This window comes from Sminthopsis crassicaudata, chromosome 3 (assembly GCF_048593235.1).
Source record: "Sminthopsis crassicaudata isolate SCR6 chromosome 3, ASM4859323v1, whole genome shotgun sequence".
In the NCBI taxonomy this organism is placed as follows: Eukaryota; Metazoa; Chordata; class Mammalia; order Dasyuromorphia; family Dasyuridae; genus Sminthopsis; species Sminthopsis crassicaudata.
The window spans coordinates 16,507,154-16,529,410 of record NC_133619.1 but is presented as its reverse complement, the minus strand read 5'-3'; the positions used below and the strand labels follow the sequence as shown (position 1 = coordinate 16,529,410).

The window sequence follows — 22,257 nt, the reverse complement described above, 5'->3', positions numbered from 1 at the left end:
TGTGCAAGAAGAAATGATGAGCAAGTCGGTATTAAAATAAAAATTGCTGAGTGATTCACATGAATTGATGAGAACCAAGAGAATATTGTAGACAGTAACAGTAATATTATACAAAGATCTATGACTGACTTAGCTCTTCTCAGGGGTACAATGATCCAAGACAACTCTAAAGGACTCATGATGAAAGTTGCATCCACCTCCAGGACAATAACTGGTCTTGTCTGAATACAGACCAAAGCACACTATTTTTCTTTTTTTTCTTCTCCTTTCTTTTTTTTCTTTCTTTGGGTTTTCCTGCACAAAATGACAAATATAGAAATATTCTACTCTTGCTTACTATCTCGGAGAGGGGGTAAGGAGGAAGGGATAGGCTTTGGAACTCAAGATTTATATAAAACCCAAATGGTAAAAACTTTTTACATGTAAATGGGGAAAAAATAAAATATTTTTCAAAAATTATTTTTTAAAGTGAAACAAAATTCTTGCTTATTCAGACAAACTTCCCAGCACAGGGGGAAAAAAAAATCACAGGATGGGGAAAAAGAGGGGCTTCCAGTTCCATTTTTTTACAAAGATGGGGGCGGCAGAATGAGTTGGGTTCAGGGGCCAAGCTATGATCAGACTCGTGGTGCAAGAGTCCAACAAAGGTCAGAGATTTGGGGTGCATTGGAAGGGGCAGAGCTCCCAGGAGTAGGAAGGGGACTGGCCCATTATCCTCTGTAGACCTCATCTCCAGTACTGGGCACCACAGAACAGAAGGGCATGGGCATCTGGACAATGGCCAGGATTTCAAAAATAACAAAGTGTTGTGAATCCCATGACATCAGTTTGGCCAGGCTTCAATAATACTCGGGATGACCTCAGGAAAAGGTGAAGGGCTGTCCTACAGAGGAGGGACTGGGTTTGTTCTTGGGGCCCCAGAGGAGAGGACCGGGAGGAAGAGGCAAATTTAGCCTCTGATGTTAAAAAATAAATTTAAAAAGATCTAAAGTCAGAACTGTCCCAGAGTAGAACAAGCTCTGAACTTTGGCTTCAGAGTGGCAGGCAACCATTTGTGAGGCATGTTAAAGTCTCTTTTGGTTTAGGATTGGACTGGATGGACACTAAACTGCTTCCAACTCTCATATTCTGGGGCTGAGGATGATTATTTAAACTGTAACTAGATTTTATTATAAAGCAAGATTACTGCAAATTAAGACAACTCTGAGATACCACTACACACCTCTCAGATTGGCTAAGATGATAGGAAAAAATAATGATGAATGTTGGAGGGGATGCAGGAAAACTGGGACACTGATGCATTGCTGGTGGAATTGTGAAAGAATCCAACCATTCTGGAGAGCAATCTGGAATTATGCCCAAAAAGTTATCAAACTGTGTGTATCTTTTGATCCAGCAGTGCTACTACTGGGCTTATATCCCAAAGAGATCTTAAAGAAGGGAAAGGGACCCACATATGCAAAAATGTTTGTGGCAGCCTTCTTTGTAGTGGCCAGAAACTGGAAACTGAGTGGCTGCCCATCAGTTGGGAGAATGGCTGAATAAGTTACTGTATATGAACGCTATGGAATATTATTGTTCCATAAGAAACGATCAGGAGGATGATTTCAGAAGCCTGGAGAGACTTACAAGAACTGATACAATGATGCAATGTGAAGTGAGCAGAACCAGGAGATCATTATACAAGGCAACAATACTATATGAGGATCAATTCTGATGGACATGGCTCTCTTCAACAATGAGATGATTCAAACCAGTTCTACTTGTGCAATGATGAAGAGAGCCATCTGCACCCAGAGAGGGGACTATGGGAACTGAGTGTGGAACACAATATAACATTCTCACTCTCTCTGCCATTATCTGCTTGCATTTTGTTTTCTCAGTTTTTCTTCTTCTTCCTTCTTGAACTGATTTTTGTTGTGCAGCGAGATAACTGTATAAATATGTATACATATGTTGAATTTAACATGTATTTCAAAATATTTAACATGTACTGGACTACCTGCTAGCTAGGGGAGGGAGTGGGGGGAAGGAGAGGAAAATTTGGAACAGAAGGTTTTCCAAAGGTCAATGTTGGAAAAATTATCCATGCATATGTTTTGTAAATAAAATGCTTTAATAAAAAATGTTTAAAATAAATAAAGTAAGATTATAATAGCAGATTAGCAATATGGAAGCCAAGTTACCAGGTGCAGTGAAACCACACTCCATTTAAAACAGCTTTAGTTAAACATTTTAAATAAACAAACACCTTTCAAAGTCTACCTGTTCTGGAATGTGATTTACCACTTGCCACTGTTTAAATATTTGAGTTAGCACCAGCAGGAGCAGGCTCATAAATAAATATCTGGCCTCCCAAAGCGGCTCAGACAGTGAGGAAACCAATTCCTGAAGGTGACTCTTTCAGGGTATTATCAACCCATAGACTCATGGTACAAAAAATGGGTTCCACCCCATCATTTTGTTTTCTTTTTTTCTAAGATGATGGCTTTACATCTTATTTCTCTAAAAGCTAAACCATGTAAATGTTACTCATCTGGGGAGGGATTTATTTTCAAAATTAATTCAGTGGTTGTAATATGTCCACATTTGCTTTGTCCTGACTCACCTATTAATTTCTGATTGAGATTGGAAATGTTGTTTATGTATGCTATAAAAACAAAAATAAATGCTCATTTATATATTTATTAAAATAATAAATAGGTTTTTCCTTCTGTAATTTTTCATCTAGTTGTGTAAAGATATAAAATCATCATCTTAATTAGTATATATTTTAGTCATTACAAGAAATGTAAAACTTATTTTGCCAACAGGACTACTGTAAGATAAAAAGAAGTCAAGAAATAGAAAAAGAGCTCTATCTTAGTTAAGGAGATCTAGTCATGACCAGTCATGAATGTCCATAAATAAAAACTGCTTTTACCTTCATAGGCCCCATTACAAAAACAGAAGCAATATACACTTCAGTTTACACTCCATTTTATTTGGTATAAAACTTTAAGTTTCTTTTGGTTGGTTGGGGAGTGCTGGGCTGTTTGGTTTTGGTTTTTAAAAAAAATAACCTACTAAAATTTCCAGATTTGGAAAATACAAAAAAAGAGATAGCCTAAGGGAAAGCCTCTGGGCAGAGCCAGTCCCTCCCCTTCAGTCCCTCCCCCTGGCAAAAGGAGCCAGGCTCTCCAGAGCACCTTCTCCAGACTTACTAAATTTAATTAAATCATTATTAAATTCTTAGCAGGCAGTTAAAGGCAATTCCTTCATAGCCAACCACAGAAAAGACATGATTGAAGGTCATGGATACTCTTAAGAAATACACTGGGAGAAAAAAACTCTGAAAATAAGTTGTTGCTGACACAGTAAAAAGTGATTTCCAAAAAGCCATTTCTCTCTTTTCTGACCCGTCATTACTTCCCACGTGTCCAGCTCTCCTAAGCACCACGTGCAACTGCCTCGCTGGTGACTTCTCTTCAAATTCATCTGCAGAAACACATAAAATGAGTAATTAGGAAGGAAATAGGACTAGGACTCATGAGGACTCACAAGAATGCTCTAATAAGCTTTCAGAGCCTTCATCTTAGTCATACTGAATGCTGGGATTTTCTGTCTTGCTCTGTAAGGGCCAAAACCCAAATGCACACAGACAGGATCACTAACTGGTTAAATGGAGGGATCTGTAATATATAATTCCCAGAATGCATTTGCTGCTCAGTTATCCCTTCCAGGAGATATCAACGTAATCAACGCTTCTCTCCTATTATAAGAATACCAATTCCCCAGTATTAAAGAGAATGGAGACTTTCTGAAGGAGCGGCAGTCAGTCTTGCCTGCCCCGATTCCTGCAACCTTCTTTGTGTTAGGTGCCTATAGTATTACAGCATCTTCTCACTGAGGAGTCTTGGCAAGACTAATCAATCAAACTTACTTTCCTGGCAAATCTCTCTCCAAAGCAGTCAATCTGAACCCATTTTTCACAGCAAATAGGGAAGAACAGAGATGCACCGATCAAAAGTGCCTGGAAATGAGCCTAAGATACAGTATGTTGTTCTAGCTGCTAGAGAAGCTTCATTCAGGCCTAGTCCCGACAAGAAACAATGCCTAGAGCTATCAAACTGTACACACCCTTTGATCTAGCAGTGTGTCGTTATTGGGCCTGTATCCCAAAGAGAATTTTTAAAAAAGGGAAAAGACCCAAATGTACAAAAATGTTTTATAATAGCCCTGAATAAGTTATGGCACGGGAATATAAGAAAACACTATTGTTCTATTAGAAATGACGAGCAGGCCGAATTTCAGAAAAGCCTGGAGAGACTTATAGGAACTGATGCTGAGGGAACCAAGAGAAGATCATACACAGTAACAAGATTATGTGATGATCAACCATGATGGACTTGGTTCTTCTCAGCAATTCCAATAGACTTGGGATGTAGAGAGCCATCGGCATCCAGAGGAAGATCATGGGGACTGAATGTGGATCAAGGTATATTATTTTCACTTTTGTTGTTATTGTTATTTGTTTGTGTGGTTATTTTTTTTCTTGTGTTTTTTCCCCTTTGATTTGACTTTTTAAGCCTATGGAAATATGCTTAGAAGAACTGCACATGTTTAAATTATTGAGAATTGCTTGGTGTCTTGGGGAGAAGGGGATAGGTAGAAGGAGAAAAATTAGGAACACAGATAAATTTTGAAAACTATCTTTGCATGTATTTGGAAAAATAAAAAGCTATTAAAAAAGAGAGAGGGGCAACTAGTTGGTATAGTGGATAGAGTACTCAGGAGGACCTGAGTTCAAATCTGAGCTCAGAAACTTAACACTAACAAGCTGTGTGACTTGGACAAGTCACTTAACCACAATTGCCTCAGCAAAAAAAAAAAAAAAAAAAAAGAGAGAGAGAGAGAGAGAGAGAGAGAGACAGAGAGAGAGAGACAGAGAGACAGAGAGAGAGAAAGAGAGAGAGAGAGACAGAGAGAGAGACAGAGAGAGAGAGAGAGAGAGAGAGAGAGAGAGAGAGAGAGAGAGAGAGATATGATGGCTGCTTTCCAAGGATCAGCCTTCCTAATCCAGGGAGGCCCATCACAAATAGGCTGGTCCCCCAAAGATGAATTCTCTAGCTATGACAAGTCATAACACGAAATTTAAAAGTTCAAGGGTTAAAACAATGTTTTACAAGCTGCTAATTGAACTTTCTTTAAAGTCCCAAAGACAGTTGGATAATAAATAGTGTTAACTGAAACCCAGACATTAAGCCATGGAGTCTGTTTGGGACTAATTTTGCAAGAAAAGTAATTCCTAGTGGCCCTGATCCCTTCAGACTGAAGCTGAATTGAATCCACCAGAAAGAACTTTTGTCTCAGCAGGTCAAAGAACCAAAAGAGCCCTAAATTTTATGTTAAGATATCTTACGGCTTCTCAACATGAACTAAAGAATATTCCATAAATGTGCACACCCTTTAGCAGTTCCAGAATAAAACAACTGCCTTCTTTTTCCTTGAAGCATTAAAAGCGATGCTGACTCTCTGTTTCTCCTGGTAATCTAGGATTGTGGCCTTATCCTCTTTGTCAGAAGGACAGGGTGCTGGGCACGTAAAGTGGCCACACTACAACAAAACAATCCGTTTGATCTCGTGGGGAAATGAATGGGTTCCTGATGTGGGTGACCGAGTCAGGACACGGTCACAGGACACTGAGTATCCCAATCCCAGTAAGGACATGGGACCTCAGAAATCCTGCAGGTTACTCTCCCTGCCCCCACCTAACTGATCAGGACTCCAAGGAAAACCTCTCACCCAAGGCCCCAGAGGAGGTGAGCTGACCAACAATCGGGACACAAACCCAGGTCTTCAGGGGCCGAGGCCAGTGGAATCCTACATGCTTTTTAAAAGATGCTTTGAGCCTTTGCGTGTGACAGAAAGAGAAGCTATATAAGTGAGAGCCAGTCTGAATGGCAGCACAGCACCAGCTCAACATCAGCACTGTGCACAGTGGTCGCGGGCGCCTCCAACAAAGAGCATGGGCAGAAGCCTGTACCAGATTTATAAACCAAGAACGAATTCCATGTACTTCTGCCACTGTGACACGGAATATTAAATCAGAGAAACCCCCCCTTCCCTACACCTAATTTCACCAGGAATTAAGAGAGCAGCTTGATTCCAGGGCCAATTACTCATCCTTGCTGCCATTCTCCAAAGACCCACCATCACTGGGGCAGGATCACCCAAGTACTCAGGCAGGCCGTCCTCACCAATCACCACTTATATGCCAGTACAGGATGGCAGGAAAGAAGCTATCTGCCCTTCTTACCAACTCCTAGGTCTGAGAGAGCTCCCCACTATCTACAACCGGCCTCGCCTCCCTTCCCCCAATGTGCACAGCCGAGGCTCCACATTCCTTCAGCTACTCGACATGAGAGCATTTCTGACCCTGACAACAGGACAGAGTTAGCAATCGCCACACAGCCCACGGTTAATAAGTAAACGAGTTCAGGACGCACTCAGGACTCCTTGCCTTCAAACACTTACTTGGTGTTGGTCAGCTTTGACAGTGCAGCCCTTTTCCTGGCAGAATAATTCAGGTTACCTCCTACAACACAAAAAGGGGGAAGATGCTCAGTCAGGTAAATGCTCACAGCCCCTTCCAGGTACAGAGCAGCACTCCCAGCACACAGTGGGTCATCTAGAGCTCCCCCACCCCTCAGGAGGTGCCTAGGGGGCTCCAAGAGCTTTTGCTCATAGTAACCCAGTGATGTGAGAAGGGCATGTAGTCCAGTTACAGCTGAGCAAACAATCTGGGAGTCCACTCAGCTAGAGAGCTGCAGGCCAGGCCTTGAACCCAGGGCTAACCCCAAATTCAGTGTTCTCTTCCTTATACTACACACACACACACACACACACACACGAAAATGTGTGTGTGTGTGTGTCTACAAAATATTATTTTTTATGTGTGAATGTACGTGTGGGTGTGTAAGTTACTCTATGGCTAGAATGTATATATAACATTTATATAAAAAATTTTATATATGTATATAAAAATTTATGCTCAAGTATTCTTTTGTAGGCCTAAATTGAAATATATAAAAATCAAGTCCACTAACAAATGCTAAATACTAATGACAAACCCTCCTGAAGAACTTTTGTAGAATGAAATTGTGCCTCTGCTAAAATGAAGAACAGCACAAAATGACCACATTTTGCTAAGGCTGGGGCATAAATGTAGCTGTGTTTAATATGACACAAGGAAAAGAAAGGGAAAAAAGAAAATAACTTTTCAGAAGCGCCCACTTCCCGACACCCAGTGTGGCAACTTCGGCTAAGGATGTTCTATATTCCAGGGGACTGATTTGGCAATGAACTGGAGAAACACTGAAATTTTAGGGCGAACAGTATACAAAATAACATCCCTAAAACAGGAGGCCACTTCTAGCGATGCACATTTAAAAACCAAGATAGAGGAAATTATGGGGGAGAAAAAGAATCCTCATCAATGACCTCGTTTTGGATGATCTGAAACGGGAATAGCCAGGGTTTGATATTCCCCTTAACACAAATGGCAAGTGTTTCAACGTCACCGTCAGAAGGACATTCAAAATCCACAAGACAATTAGGGGGACAAATTATGAGCACCATTAACAGATTTAAAAGCCAAGATTGAATTCAATGTACTTCCGCTGCTGTGATAAGGAAAATGAAACCTGTCATAGAGAAATTCCCCTTCCCCACACCCCAATTTCACCCAGAATTAAGAGAGCAGCTTAATTACCTCGAGTACAATCCACCAAGTACAGTAAAACCACTGCCAAAAAGGATACTAGAAGAGAAACAAAAGGAAAAACTGTTGAAAGAAGTGTTGCTGCACGATTAAGTCTGAAATCCTCCTCGACAAGCTTTGAGAACTCATCTTCAAAGGACACACTTTGCAGCTCCTCCTCCCAAGGAGCCAAGGGGAGCTTAGAACTTACTCACCATAATCAGGGATGACAAAGTAGGGTGGGGAGCCTGGCACCCCAAGATTACCCCTGCCATCATCTGCACCCTTCCGAAGCCTGGACTATATCTTTCTTAGTTATCAAAGTTTAGGACTATGATGGCTGGATCTGAAAACTAACTCGGTCATTAACCCCAAATCACAGAGGGAGGACATCAATGGCACCTCCACCCCTAGAACCCAGGTCTCCTAACCCCTCCCCCAAAAGGTCATTTTTCCACCTGCCCTATTGGAAGGCACAAATCTCAACACATCCACTGAACAACTCCCTACAGTTTGGCCTCAGGAACAAAAGAAATCTCCCCTTACTTATAAAGGCCAAAAAAAGACTCCAGACATGTTCATTATCAAGTACTTACCAGAAACACAGGCAATGAAGAATATTTCCAGAAAGAAATACCCACAAAGATCCAATATCACACCAGCAACAATGGACATAACGGCCAGGCCGAGATTCTGGATGGACTGCATGCTAAGAAATAACAATTCAAAGATACAAGTTTTTCACTCAGATGCTGCAAACATATCATTTATGGGCAAAATCACCAATGTGACAACTAAAGCCAATGCACAAAATGTTTATGAAGTAGAGGAGCCTGATTTTGAGTGGAGGCATCTCAGCAGTGTGGGGTCCTCCATCTCACACAGATCTACCTTGCCGAGGCCTTCTCCCCCAGGAGGATCCCTGCTCCTGCCCTTCCAGGGTCCGCCACAAGAGGCCTTCCTTTGGGATTCCTGACATTTTGTGGCTCCTGGACGATCCCCGGGCGGTCTGCCAGCCTAAGCGGGAGCTGCATGACCAGTTCTCCTCTGCTCTAAGCCACAGTTCTACTCAATGATGACATGACTTCCACCTGTGTGCCTTTCCAGAGGCCTCTGGCTGATCTGGATCCACACAGTAGCAGTGGGAGAATGACCAAGTTCTCAAAGCCTTCTGAGACTGGTCCATGCAAGGCAAGCGTCACTGATGGAAACGAAAAGCCGCCACATCTTTATGGCAGAACCATTTCTTCCAGTGCTGTGAGTGACGCGGAAGAGCTCACTGTCTGTGGAGGACAAATGAGCATCCCACTCGGGTGATGACAAAAGTAAGCATCCTTCATGCATCTATTCAGGTCCTATCAGCTTCCCTGGGAGATGCAGCCAGGAGAGAGGAGAGGAGGAGGTGCTCCAGGAGTTTCCCAGGCAGATTCCCAGAAACATAATCCGCACCATGATAAAAGATGTTTTGGACTGGACAAGAGCAGCTCGTATAGGGCTCGTCCTTCAGTGCCAAGCTCGGGCAGACATCCTCTCCACAATGGGGCCCACGGCACTCCGGGCATCTCCCACATGGCCCGAACACCGGCTCATCCTGGAAGATTCTGTCAGTGAGGAACTCATCCCAGGGAAGGGCCCTTCCCCGCTGGGACCCCTCTCTCTGACAGACCCCAGCTGTCCCTTCACCCCTCTCAGCAGGCTGCTTAGGAGACGTCTCCATCATGCACCTGCACCCCTGCCCCTTAAGCTTCCTTTTCCATACTGCTGTCCGCATTAAGATGGAAGCTCCTTGAGGGCAAGGACTGTGTGCGAATGTATGCACGCCATTCTCAGAGCTTAGCGCAGCGCCCAGCATCCAATGTTCTTGTGATAGAGCCAGAGAAGGACTGTGAGGACTGAGTGTGAATCAAAGCTAGGATTTTCATCTTTGCTCTTGTTGCTGTTTGCTTGGACTTTTTGTCCTTATGTTTTTTTCCCTTTTGATCTGATTTTTGCTGTTGCTGTTCAGCATGAGCAATATGGAAATGTTTGGAAGAACTGCACATGTTTAATCTACACTGGATCATTTGCTGTCTACGAGAGGGGGAAAGGGAGAGGAAAGGGAGAAAATGTGGAATTTGCAAAGATGAATATTGAAAACTCTGTATATTTTTAAAAATAAAATGCCATAAAAAAAGGCTTATTCTCACCTTTCTTAAGGACAGGACACTGAGTATAATTTCATTTTTTTCTTTGATATGTCAGGATTGTCATTACGAACATCAGTTATTAGTGCAAACATCAAGTGGAAGGGGGCCAACGGGGCGGAGCGAAGGAATAAATAACTCCTAGCCCCAAGGACTGCTCTGCTTCTGGGCCCCGACATAAAAAGTACAGGGAGGCAGAGGCCACCACAGGACCTTTAGAATAGAGTTGTCCAACCACAGTCAAGGGGTCAGAAAGTGAGATGCTGCATCCTTCTCCAGGAAAATCGCTTCTTGCTGCCTTCTCTTATATGTGTGTTGGGCGCCCACCAGGTAAAGGAAGGGACAGAATGGCCAGTCGGACACAACTTGGGGTCACCATGGAGTGTATTTAGACCACAAGGCTCCAAGTGGCAAACACAGTCAGGACATTGGTGGTTAATTTGGTGGGCTCCAGTTCTCACGGGGGCACAATCTGCCAGCAGCTTCTCTTGTGTGCACAGGGTAACGAGCCCACCAAGAATCCCACAGGGGTTTTCCATGGGGACAGGCCTACCTCCTGTCATGGCCCCAAAGCCTTCACAAGCTACCGCTGGGGTTGGGGCTCCTGAGTGGCCAGGGCCTAGTCAGCAGCCTGGCCCCAGCCACACCATGGCCCATGGACCCTGAGCCTCCCTACAGCCCAGGCCTGCTCTAACCACGGCTGTGGGCAAGCCCGGCCATCACCGACCCCAAGTGCTAGCATTTGCACCCCACTGAGGTGTGGCGTCCACAGAGAGACTCCCAACTATGTCCCAATGGAACATCTACATCAGCATCGGTTCTCCTTCATATCTTGCCTCACTGGATCTAATAGGAATGAAGACTCCCCTGCCATTTCGAGAACCATGCTCGACCATTCACAAAGGGCCTGAGTCAAAGCCACAAACTTCTTCACCTTCCATTGTTTGGAACAATCTCCAAACGCTTACCCGTGAACCTATAAAACATTTCATTTGGTGCACAGAACAATAAATCTTTAACCTCAGTACAAGACTTGGGGTCCCGCACACGGACCATCTCCTTTGTAAGATGGCACGCTCTGAATGCATTGCAGTTAGATGGGGAAGGGGAGATGGGAGGCTACTCTTGGGATGACAGACATTAACAAGGGGCCGGGCACTGGGCCGCAGCAGGCGCTAACCAGAGCTGCCGCCCCTCTGCACACTGACACGCACTTACACTCAGGAAGCAACAGGTCAATTGGGATACCTTTAAAAACTCCCCAATGCCTAAAACGTTCCCACAAACTTGGCTTCTCTATACGAGAGCCCACAACCCCACACTTAAGCCCGTGAAATCTTTACTTAACTGGCTGAGGGGAAAGGGGGAAAGCATCCCCCAACTGGCCTCCTCACATCGGTTCCACCAAAACGGTGGAGAAACAGCCAGTAAACACAGGGGGCTCTCAGAAGAGCCGTGGATGCTGCCACCAAGCTAGATAACTTGGGCACGTTCCCTCTTGCTCTCAATCACAGCATCCCATGGGGAAAGGGCCTGTCTAAAAGCATGTGGGGTGGGAGAGAGGCACCCCTCACAGACATCCCTGACCCAAAGCCGGCCATTCCTCCTGGCTCCCCGCACATCCCTGGCCACGTGGTAGTGGTGGCGAGAGACTTCTTTCCTTCTACCAGCCACAAGCCATCCAAAGATCTGGATAAAGCCTGGCTTCCGCACCACAAACTGGAATAAGGCACAAGGCCCCAGGGAGCCCTGCGGCGGCCCCAGGCCGGAGATACTTACAAGCCGTATGCAGTCCCCAGCTGATGTTCAGGGATGACAAACGCCACCATTGGCCACAAGGCACAGGCAAGAAGGGAATAGGAGACTCCAAGGAGAGACTGTAAGAAAGAGAAAAACAGAAACTTTTAAGTTTCCCCAGACTTTCCCCCAAAGACATTTGTTTTGCTTTGTAGCATGCTTCCAAACCAGAAAAAGCAAGACTAAAAAAGCTGATTGTGGCTCAAAAATTCATGTTATAAAGAAGCTATGTAGAAAATGGAATAAATATGTACGCACATATTGGATTTAACATATATTCCTACCATGTTTAACACATACCGGACTACTTGCTGTCTAGGGGAGGGAGCAGGGGAAGGGGGAGGAAATTGGAACACGAGGTTTTACAAGGGTTAATGTTGAAAAATTATCTATGCAAAGGTTTTGAAAAATAAAAAGCTTTAATAAAGAAAAAAAAATTAAAAATGAAAAAAAAATTTTTAAAAAGATGGAATAGAAAAAAATATATATTAAATTTTTGTACCTTAAAAAAAAAAAGCCATGTGTCAATTATTTGAGATTGATAGCAAATCTGAATTAAAAATCACACAAAAAGATAGCTTACAGACCAGACCTGCTGCCCCCTTAAACCCGCGAGTGCTGACTTGGCCCGCCATTAGTATGCAGCAACTGTGACATCCCAAGAGCACGCTGGATTTGCCTGGACGTCCACATGGCTGCAGCCCTCCAGCCCGGTGCCCACAAGTACCCCCATGAACATGGGCTGACTGAGGGGTGGCTTGTAGCCCTCTGCTGAGTAACCAAGCAGAGTGAACTAGGTCTACATGGAGGCTGGAGCTCCACAGGAATTAGCAGTGGCTCCCACAAGTGACAATTCCTGCCATAACGAGAGGACAACTGGCCAGTTCTCATTCACCAGCACAAAAACTGAAGCGAAGAATGGAATCACTTTTTCATCTAAATGAAATTCTTAAAAGAAAAAAAATTCATTTTTAACCTTCAAAAAGCAACCATTTCAAGTAGCTTTGACTCTCTGAGTGCAGGACTTCACACCATTATTGGGGCAGCTAGGTGGCGCAGTGGATAGAGAACTGGCCCTGAAGTCAGGAGGACTAGAGTTCAAATGCAGCCTCAGGAACTTAATAGTCACTATGTGATCCTGGGCAAGTCACTTAACCCCAATTGCCTCAGCAAATTAAAAAAAAAAAAGATTACACCATTATTAACATTTACTGAAATTTACTGAAATTTAATTCAAGCCTCATTCTAAAAACACACGGACCTACAGAAAAGCCTTATTCAAAAGTTGGAGATTCCCGATGGGATGCAATGAGAAGAGACAGCCAAAAACCGCTCCTGTGTTCTTCTGAACGGCATCCCGACTTTCGCCAGCTTCTTACAGCGAGAGAGACTTAAGTCTACAGAAGGTGAAAATGCCATCTCTCCCCCCACTTCAACCCAGCTAATAATAATGGGGATGATGATGGGAGCTATGGGCCAGGCGCTGCGCTAAGCCCCATAGCTCGGCCGTTCAGCCCAGTGACTGCAGGACGCAGGAGCGAGGATTGTTTCCATTTTCACAGAAGAGGAAACTAAGGCAAACAAAGCTAAATGAGCTACCAAGGTCATTCGTGCGGCCAGGGAATGGAGCATCAGGAGGGAGCACAGGAAGGAGGCCCACGTAACTGAGCGCAGATCATGGCAAAGGCACCGGAGAGGGACTGTAGGGACAGCTGGCCAAGGACTCTCAAGCTTCCATGTGCGCCCAAGGGCCATAGGGCGTCAGGGACAGGGAGGATGCACTGGAGAGGAGACTCGGGAAGGAGGGCAATGAGAGCACACCTGCGACAGTTGAGGCAAGAGGTGCCGGGAGCTGACCTACGGTGGGAAGTGAGGGAGGGTACAGAGGCAGCGCTCCCCCAAGACTGACAGCCATCAGGCCTGTGCAGTGAGAACAGGGTCAAAAGAAGGCTAAGAATGTGGCTAAGGAGATGGAAGCTGCATCTGGGAGACATGAGGATCTTTGGGAGACCCAGAGGCCTCATGCCACGGGATGACTGACCAGACTCTAGGACAGCGGGGCTTTGTGCACACACTCCCCACAGGGAGTGACCCACACGGAGACCACAACTAACCCACCAGAGCTGACAGGGTCAAACTGAGAGCAGGAGGCCCCCTTGAGTCTAGCAGGCGTGCCCCAGGTAGGAGGCAGGACAAGGACAAGGAACCACAGGCCGAGAAGGGGCCGTGGTGAGAAGTGGACCAAGAGAAGAACAAAGCCAGGCTAAGGAGAGGATATGCACTCCCAGGGAACACTGGCAGCAGAGGAGGGGATGCAGCAAAGGCCCTCACAGTCTGCACTTAAGCACCCTAATTCTGGGTGGGACAGTTGTTTCATGAAGCCACTGGGCCAGGTCGAAAGGCCTGGAGAACAAACAAGAGGAAAGGGCAGAGGATGGCTACCAACTGGCACATGCTCTCAGAGCACGGCCAGGAGGGGAGGTGACATGAGACAGGAGAAAGGGGCTTGTGTCAGGCAGTGAGATCGGGGTTCCGGGGGCCCCAAGGGAGGGCCCAGAGAGAGGCCAGGCTCATCCCTATACAACCGTCTCCTGGAGGCCCAAAGGTTGGCATGACGATGGGCCCGGACAAGGATGAGGGTCACCCCATCCCAGAGACTGACCTCAGGAAGAGCTCACAGCTGACTCATCTCTGATTAAGGATGAGGGGATGCCCTCACCTGACAGGGAAGGGGAAAGGGAAAGGAGACAGACTTGAGGAGATGTGGGGGGTCTGACAGGGCAGAAGGAGGAGGGGGCGTGGGCTGGGGTGAGGCCACAGGACCCCCCCCCCCCCAGGAAAGTCAATTGGATCTCTCCACTGCAATTGCCACTCAGAGACGCTGCTAAGCGATCTTGACCTAGCCCAGGGTTGTAAAAGTTCTTAGAGAAGCCGGAAGGGTCTCCTCATGCCCTCACATTACCATGGCAATCCACGGGTTCCAGAAGGTAAGCGCCAGCAGTGCGTGGGAAGCCACGGTGGCCAAGACTGCACACAGAACCCAGAAGATGTTCCGGCCGACTTTGTCCACCATCAGCCCGAAGACAGGAGACAAAGGAGCAGAGATGATGTAGACGATGCTGAGAGACAAGGGGGGCAAGCACAACGGGCCGGTGAGTGCAGGCCAAAAGCGGGGCTCCCCTTACTGGAGCTCAGGTGAACCCTTATCTGGCAGAAGTGACCCCCAAGCCCATCAGACAGACATGTGCACGCACACACATGCCCATCTCTCCCGCCTCTGCAGGGGGCCCTCAGGGCAGCTGGACCACCTCAGCCCTCACTATTACTCAGTGTCACGCACTATTTCGTCTAAAAAACAAGGAAAAAAACCCTTTTTTTCACACCAATTTTGCATTCCCCCATAACAAACAACATTAGTGACGAATAAATGTGTTTGATTCAATACCTGTTAATTGCACTTGCCTCTTGTGAGGATAAATTAAATTTCTCTATGAAGAAGACCCTGAAATTGAAAGGGAAAGAGAAAGAAGAAAACAGCATTTTTTAGAAAAGACTTCATTTTTCAAAAAGGACCAATTATGACAACATGTCTTCCATGCGACGACACTGACGGATGAGGTGGAGGGCGCCGGCGCCCAGGGCAGCCCCTTCCCACCACTCGGGCCCTCCATGGCTCCTCCCACCTCAAATTCCATGAGCCTCTGCTCCTAAACTGACTTAAAATGAGGCTCTTTGGAGCCTATTCAGTATTAATTTTGAAATCTAGAAGTTAAACTTGAGTGACCGCACAAATACCTAATTATCTAAATGGAACAAACCACTTACTATCAATTTCCCGACGATTTCTGACACATTAATTGTAAATTTCAGGAAACAAGAATAACATCCAATTGGATAATGAATTTCCTCTCATAAAAAAAAGGACCGCACTAATTTTCCTAATTGAGTTCCCCCCATCATCATGATTCCCAACTTGTACAAATCTACTTTAAACCATGAGTTAAATGAGAGAGCCACAAGGCCAAAAGTGGTCTGTTCACCCACGTGAGGAGGTGAGAAAAATTCAAGGAAGCCCAGTCAGGACTACGAAGCTGCAGCTCTGGTCAAGTGGATGTCCAGCCGGACCCACGTTTCCTGCTCCCGGCCCAGCTGAAAGTACTGAGAACTTCAAATTTCTCCCAGCATTTTCTGTGATTCAGTCATCTGAGTGACTGTCTAAAGGGAAAGGACTGTTAGGAGAAGACCAGAAGCTTCCTGAAAGGGGCCGAAGGGATCGTTTTGGTTCACTTTGCATCTCTAAATCGCAGCTTCTTAAACTGTGGGTCATGACCCCATATGAGGTCACATAACTGAACATGAGGGTCATGAAATTATGATTTATTATCAGTAAATAACATTTAGTTTGTATACCTATTTTGTATATCTATATACTTGGGTATAAAAAGGGGTGACAAATGGAAAATGTTTAAGAAGCCCTGCTCTCTAATCCTTCCTTTGCAACAACAACAACAAAAGTCGGTTCTGCACATATATATTGTACCTAGGATATACTATAAGATATTTAATCTGTGTGGGAGTGCCTGTCATCTAGGGGAGGCGGTGGAGGGAAGGAGGGGAAAAACTTGGAACAGAAGGGAGTACAAGGGATAATGTTGTAAAAAAAAAAAAAAAAAAAAATACCTATGCATATGTACTGTCAAAGAAAATGTTATAATTATAAAAATTAATTAAAAAAAAAAAAAAGAAGCCCTGCTCTAGTACCATTGGACAAAGGTGGCTCATGACGATAATGTGTTTATTTAATTAATGCTGAATATGGCAGTCTTCCTAGCTGCACTGAAACATACTAAGACTTAAGAGGAATCAACTACCGGGCAAGTCACTTAACCCCAGCCTCAGAAAAAAAAAAAAAAGAGGAATCAACTGTGCCAGTCATTATTATAAAGGGTTTCCTCAAGATTAACTACAAACACTAACCAAAGGCTATCAGAATCACTTATGCATCCAACAGATGCTTATCTTTTTTATATATTCCCTCGTCTCCACAATCTAAGTCTATAACCAACACCTAAGAGTACCAGATCTGCCACTAGAGTATCGCCTAGTCCAATCCAGGAACACAAGCGATACGCTGCTATCGCACAGGGGAGGTGAGATGCTTACTTGCCAAGTCCGATAAAAGGAAACACGGCCACATAATAACACGCACAAATCACAAATATGAGCCACAAGGATAACGAGAAGTCCTTCATGTCTCTCAATTGGATAACTTCACCTGTAGGAACAAGAACAAATCTAAGGCAGCAAATCTCATCAGTTTTCTTCCGCCATTAGGATTTTATTTACTTGAGTTTCCCATGAAGTTAAATAATCTCTGAGCCAAGTAAGTTACTAACAGAAGGGCAGCTAGGTGGCGCAGTGGATAGAGCACCAGCCCTGAATTCAGGAGGACCCGAGTTCAAATCTGGTCTCAGACACTTAACACTTCCTAGCTGTGTTACTCTGGGCAAGTCACTTAAACCCAGCCTCAAAAAAAAAAAAAAAAAAATTACTACAGAATATTTGTAGAGAGAACCAAATGCATATATGCAACCTCAGTATCTGAAATGTCCAAAGGGAGATTATCCCCTTAGTAACACTTATTTTTTTATTTTTTTGCAAATATTCTACTTCCAAGAAACACAATATAATGTTTTCAAACATGTTTGAAGGAAAACATTTAATTTAGACAAAAAGAAATTGATTTTGAAAGTAAAAACAAAACAAAACAAAAATCACATCATTTATTAAGCCCTCAATTTGGGCAATGCACTAAGCAACTTTTCCCAAATTTGTAATCCCCAAATTGAGAGTTTAAAAAGCTTACCAGTTTTCCCTTGTTCTTTATGAAGGATTCGCTCTGCTCTCCAGTCCAAGTATCCAAGGACCAATGCACAGATTAATGAAAAGACACATGTTATGCCCCCTGAAATAAAAGCCAAGAAAGAATTTAAATCTGCAATATGGATTGCAAAGTGCCTAAAAGCAGGGATAGACTTTCATAAAGGAAGCCCCGAGCTTTGAGGGAATCGCCACTAACCATCCTTCCAAAAGAAGGTCCTCATCATTCTGGAAGGGTCAGAATGGAGCCAGGAAAATCCTACCAGATCTAGGGCTGGACTGCTACAGACAGGAAAGCCTCAGGCTTAAAGCCAACCAATCCCATATCCCTTTCAATGATGACTGATAACTGGAGGAAAGGCAAAGCAAGTCAAGTCTACTTTTGTTATCTCTTCAGCCCAGGTGCCCCACTGGCAGCCCTGCAGAAATCTCTTCTGCCGCCTGCCCTCCACCTCCCCCAAAATGCCCATTTCCTGAGCACAGCAGGGAGAGCCAGGTACTGCCATTTTGTTAAAGCAATCTGAGTAAAGGAATAAATGAGGGTCAACTATCCCAAAGGGCTTTGCTTTTGAAAGAGCTGCTACCTCAACAACAATACTGTAGGAGGATGGATTCTGATGGAAGTGGAGATCTTCAACAAGAGAAGATCTAATTCAGTTCCAATTGATCAATGATGGACAGAATCAGCAACAGCCAGAGAAGGAACACTGGGAAATGAGTGTAAACTGTGAGCAATTTTTGTTTTTCTTCCCAGGTTATTTTTACCTTCCGAATCCAATTCTTCCTGTGCAACAAGAAATTTGGTTCTGTACACATATATTGTATCTGGGATATATTTAACGTGTATGGGACTGTCTGCCATCTAGGGGAGGGGGTGGAGAGAAGAAGGGGAAAATTCGCAACAGAAGAGAATGCAAGAGATAATATTGTAAAAAATTACCCATGCATATTGTACTGTCAAAAATGTTATAATTATAAAATTAATTTTAAAAATAATAATTTTTTTAAAAAATTTTTTAATTAAAAAAAGAAAGAGCTGCTAGATCCCACACCATCTCCAGCTGGTAATCTGCCTAAAAGAGTGACATGGTTTCTAGAGATTCAATATCAAAATAACATCTAAGCTTTTGCTGCCTCTTTAAGATAACTCTTCTTAGTAAATCTGTCAGGAGGTTTACTATAAACAATCAGCATGTCTGGGCACCCCAATATCCCCCTTCTCTGCCAAAAATCCTGCAACATTTGGGGCTGGATAAGCCAGTCACCATCATGGCAGATGATGTTTATTAGAAACTGAAAGACACCAAAAGTACTTCCTCATATACACCCTCTCCCTATGAGCTAATAACTATCTGAAAATGCTCCTCCCTTACTTCTTTCTCAAAAGGGAGACAAAGCCTGGATCACTACCTCCACTTTCCAGATTAGGAAACACCCTTCAGAGAGCCGGTCTGACTCGCTCTCGGACTCGTTTCCAGGAGGAGCAGGTGTAGCCCTTCTATCTTCCAATTACTCAACCTCTTCCACTATATTCTTTAAGTGACAAAGATTCACTAACCTATCATGAGTGTGACGCCCAGCGTTGTGTGACCAGAGAAACCAAATAAAGCCTCGATCCTGGAATACAGCCAGCCCATGACATTCAGGTTTACTGTACTTCCCTAAAAAGTGAAAAAAAAAGGAAATTGGATTCTTTAGTCATAATAGCTTTTAAAAATACAAAAAAAGGATACAAGGGCAAATTAAGCTTCTGGCACACCATAAAAGCAGTGATCAATATTTTCAATTTCTTTTCCAAGCATAATTTATAGGAGTGAGTTAAGTTTGGGAAAGATTAAAAACAAAAGAAACACACTTTATTCTAGATCTTTTTAAAGGTTATTGAGAACCCCCCCATCTGCCTGATAATCAAAACTAACAAATAACAAATATTTACACTGCATCAAAGTGAAAATATTCCCATAAGGGGATTCCACTTGTTTAAAACCATCTGAAGCAAACAAACAGCAAAAGCGGTCGATGAGTCTGCTTCTGACGATGCTAAAACCCAATGTGATTACTGAACGAAGTGGTGAGTTACAAGTCATCCTCATCTTGAAGGAAAAAGTGCCTAAGCCCAATAAATTCTAGCTCAGTGGTCCTCAAACTTTTTAAATAGGGGCCAATTCACTGTCCCTCAGACTGTTGGAGGGTCAAATTAGAGTAAAAATTAAAGCTCGCACTCTGTCTCCGCCCCTCAGCCCATTTGCCATAACCCGGCGGGCGGCATAAATGTCCTCGGCAGGCCACATCTGGTCCACGGGCCGTAGTTTGAGAAGCTCTGCTCTAGCTTATAATTGTTAAAGCTGCAAAATGGACTGGAAGGAAAACCAGCTTAAATCCCTCCCCTCCAGGCTAAGAGGGGCCTCTGGGCACATCCTGTCTATCTGCATCCAGAGAAGCCACATTATAATAGGATGCTGCTGGTTTGTACCGACCAAAGGATTATGACTAAATATGCTACTATTTCTTGAGATCATCCTTTCTGAACGAATGAAAGAACTGCAGTTCAAAAGAAGAATCTCATTAAAAGCTTCTGGGGAAAAAAAAGTTTATCGGCATTTACTCATTACACGAAAAAAATGAAAACTTAAATCATGTGGGCACTGAGACCCTGCCAAGCGTTACCGACAGCCATGTGAATCATGGGTGATTTAACTCTTCTAAAAATCCTCATTAAATGAAGCTGGCTGAGCCTGGAAACTCCCCAAGCACAGGAACACAGACATTCTGACCCCATCCACGTAACCTACCACAGACACTAGTGCTCTCGCTCCCAGCAAGAAGGCATCCAAGTCCACAAGGAAGGGCAGTTCACGTATGCAACAAGAGACAAGACAAACCCGCTCCTTTTCTTAAAGGCTGGGTGTCCCTTCCTCTCTGAGGCGGGGTGAATCAAAGGCCTGACCAGATCACTCTTTCTGACCCCCCCCCCAGGAGTCCACCACACATATTAAAATCAAGTTTGATTGATGGACACCCAAGGGGCTTATTCCCTTCCGGCTCAGAACTTCCAGATCGAGCGATCCCCCAGACTCAGTCGGCGCCCACCACCACCACATCTGAACACAAAACCCTCCTCCTCCCATCCATCTATACATTTTACCACATTATCAGTCATTAAAAATAAGTGTATTTAACCACAGACACTATTTTCAAAAGTCTCCAAACAACCAGCAGCCCAACAAGAGACCTGTTTGGGGGGCAGAGGGGAGCACCCGCTGAGTTTTCTGAAGGGAAATCTATAAGGGGCCTTCAGGCAGCATGCAGATGGGGCCATTGACTTTTGTTTCTGCTTTGTCTATTAATAAGAGAAAACTGTCAGCTTAAACAGGGTGCCTTGAACAAAACCTTAAGAAAAACCAGAAAAAGTCCCAATAAAATCACAGAACTACAGAAAGTAATTGTGAGGGAAGGGGTCCCCCTGTAAAGAGAAAACACCAGTTCTCGCCCTTGCCCCTAAAGCCAGGAGCAGGCTGGGCCTCGGGACTCTAGGGAACAGGAGAGGCCAGGGGAATAAGAAGTAACTCTGGAGGCCCATCCCCAGTGGGACCTCCTCTCTGTAGATCATGGTTTTCACACCCTGAGGAAAAGGAGGGAGGACCACAGGGCCTCCAGTGCCCCCGCTACCTCCCTTTCCAAGGACTGGAGGACAATCTCCCCATGAGCAGAAGAGGAAACATCACTCTCCCCATCACAGGGACCCAGAGTTGTACAAAGAAGGATCTCCCTCAGCATTCCCCAAGTGGTCGTCGGTGGGAGGGAAGCCAAGGCAGAGACCACTCCTCGTCACTGGCACTTTCCCACCTCCTTCTTCCCCTCAGCCCTCAATTGGACTCTCGCTGCCACCTGGTGCCCACAGCTCTGCCCCAAGGGGCCAAGCAGAACGAGACCGGGCCCCTTTCTAGGCAACAGGCCGAAGGCTGGGCCTCAAGGCCTTCCCAGTCCAGGCTCCCTCTTGCTAGTGACTCTCCTCACGTATTCCCCTTTATCCTGCTGCCCCCAATGCTCCTCCTAAACTGTGGTCCCAGAGTTGTCCTAGTAGCAGGGCAGGGTCCCCTGGACCGGCCCCTCCCCAGGCCTGGATGAGGGTTGCCCGTGAGGCCGTCAGCCATCCTTGCCTCGTGGCCGCCATATCACAGCGCCGACTCCCACCAACCTCAGCTCTGGCCACTGCACTGCCCGGCCCAAGGGGCGAAGCTTCAGATGTAACTCTTCTACAGTTCACTTCTAGACCGGCCCCACAGGCTCCCAGGCCTGACCAGCACCTGAGTGCTCCATTTCCAAACCCTGACAAGTTTGCTCTTAGTGATCGATAGCAACATTAACTAGCACAGGACCGGATACAGATCCCGGGACCCTCTTCCACAGGTGACCCCAAGCCCTCCAACCGCTTCCAAACACTCTTAACTTCCATCATCCAGGGCAGACCTTCCCATCTCATCCATGAGGGCAGCACAAGGTTTTGTGCCACACCCTTTACTAAGATTTTCCAGCCAGGAACCCTGTCAAAGGACACCCTGGGGGCATCCTGGGGCCTACTCTCCCCTTAGGCAGAATTCTGCCAAGAAAGCAGTCCTGTTTAGCAGGCCACAGACAGCAGATATTCTGAGCATT

At 44.9% G+C, this 22,257-nt stretch overlaps 1 protein-coding gene across 2 annotated transcripts in view; it reads right to left on the bottom strand.

Moving 5' to 3' along the window:
- Positions 1–2,962: 2,962 nt before the first annotated feature.
- MFSD1 (major facilitator superfamily domain containing 1) overlaps positions 2,963–22,257 on the bottom strand; it is a 28,643-nt gene continuing 9,348 nt past the window's right edge. The window contains exons 7-16 of one of the 2 annotated variants that reach the window (XM_074298084.1): positions 19,160–19,262; positions 17,588–17,686; positions 16,885–16,996; positions 15,167–15,223; positions 14,684–14,840; positions 11,704–11,801; positions 8,338–8,450; positions 7,754–7,801; positions 6,517–6,577; positions 2,963–3,477 (exon numbers count right to left, since the gene is read on the bottom strand). In XM_074298084.1, the coding sequence (XP_074154185.1) occupies positions 3,474–3,477; positions 6,517–6,577; positions 7,754–7,801; positions 8,338–8,450; positions 11,704–11,801; positions 14,684–14,840; positions 15,167–15,223; positions 16,885–16,996; positions 17,588–17,686; positions 19,160–19,262 (852 nt within the window). In that variant the 3' untranslated portion in view covers positions 2,963–3,473. Of the gene's footprint in view, positions 3,478–6,512; positions 6,578–7,753; positions 7,802–8,337; positions 8,451–11,703; positions 11,802–14,683; positions 14,841–15,166; positions 15,224–16,884; positions 16,997–17,587; positions 17,687–19,159; positions 19,263–22,257 lie in introns of those variants that run through there. The other variant, XM_074298085.1, reaches the window with a different exon arrangement.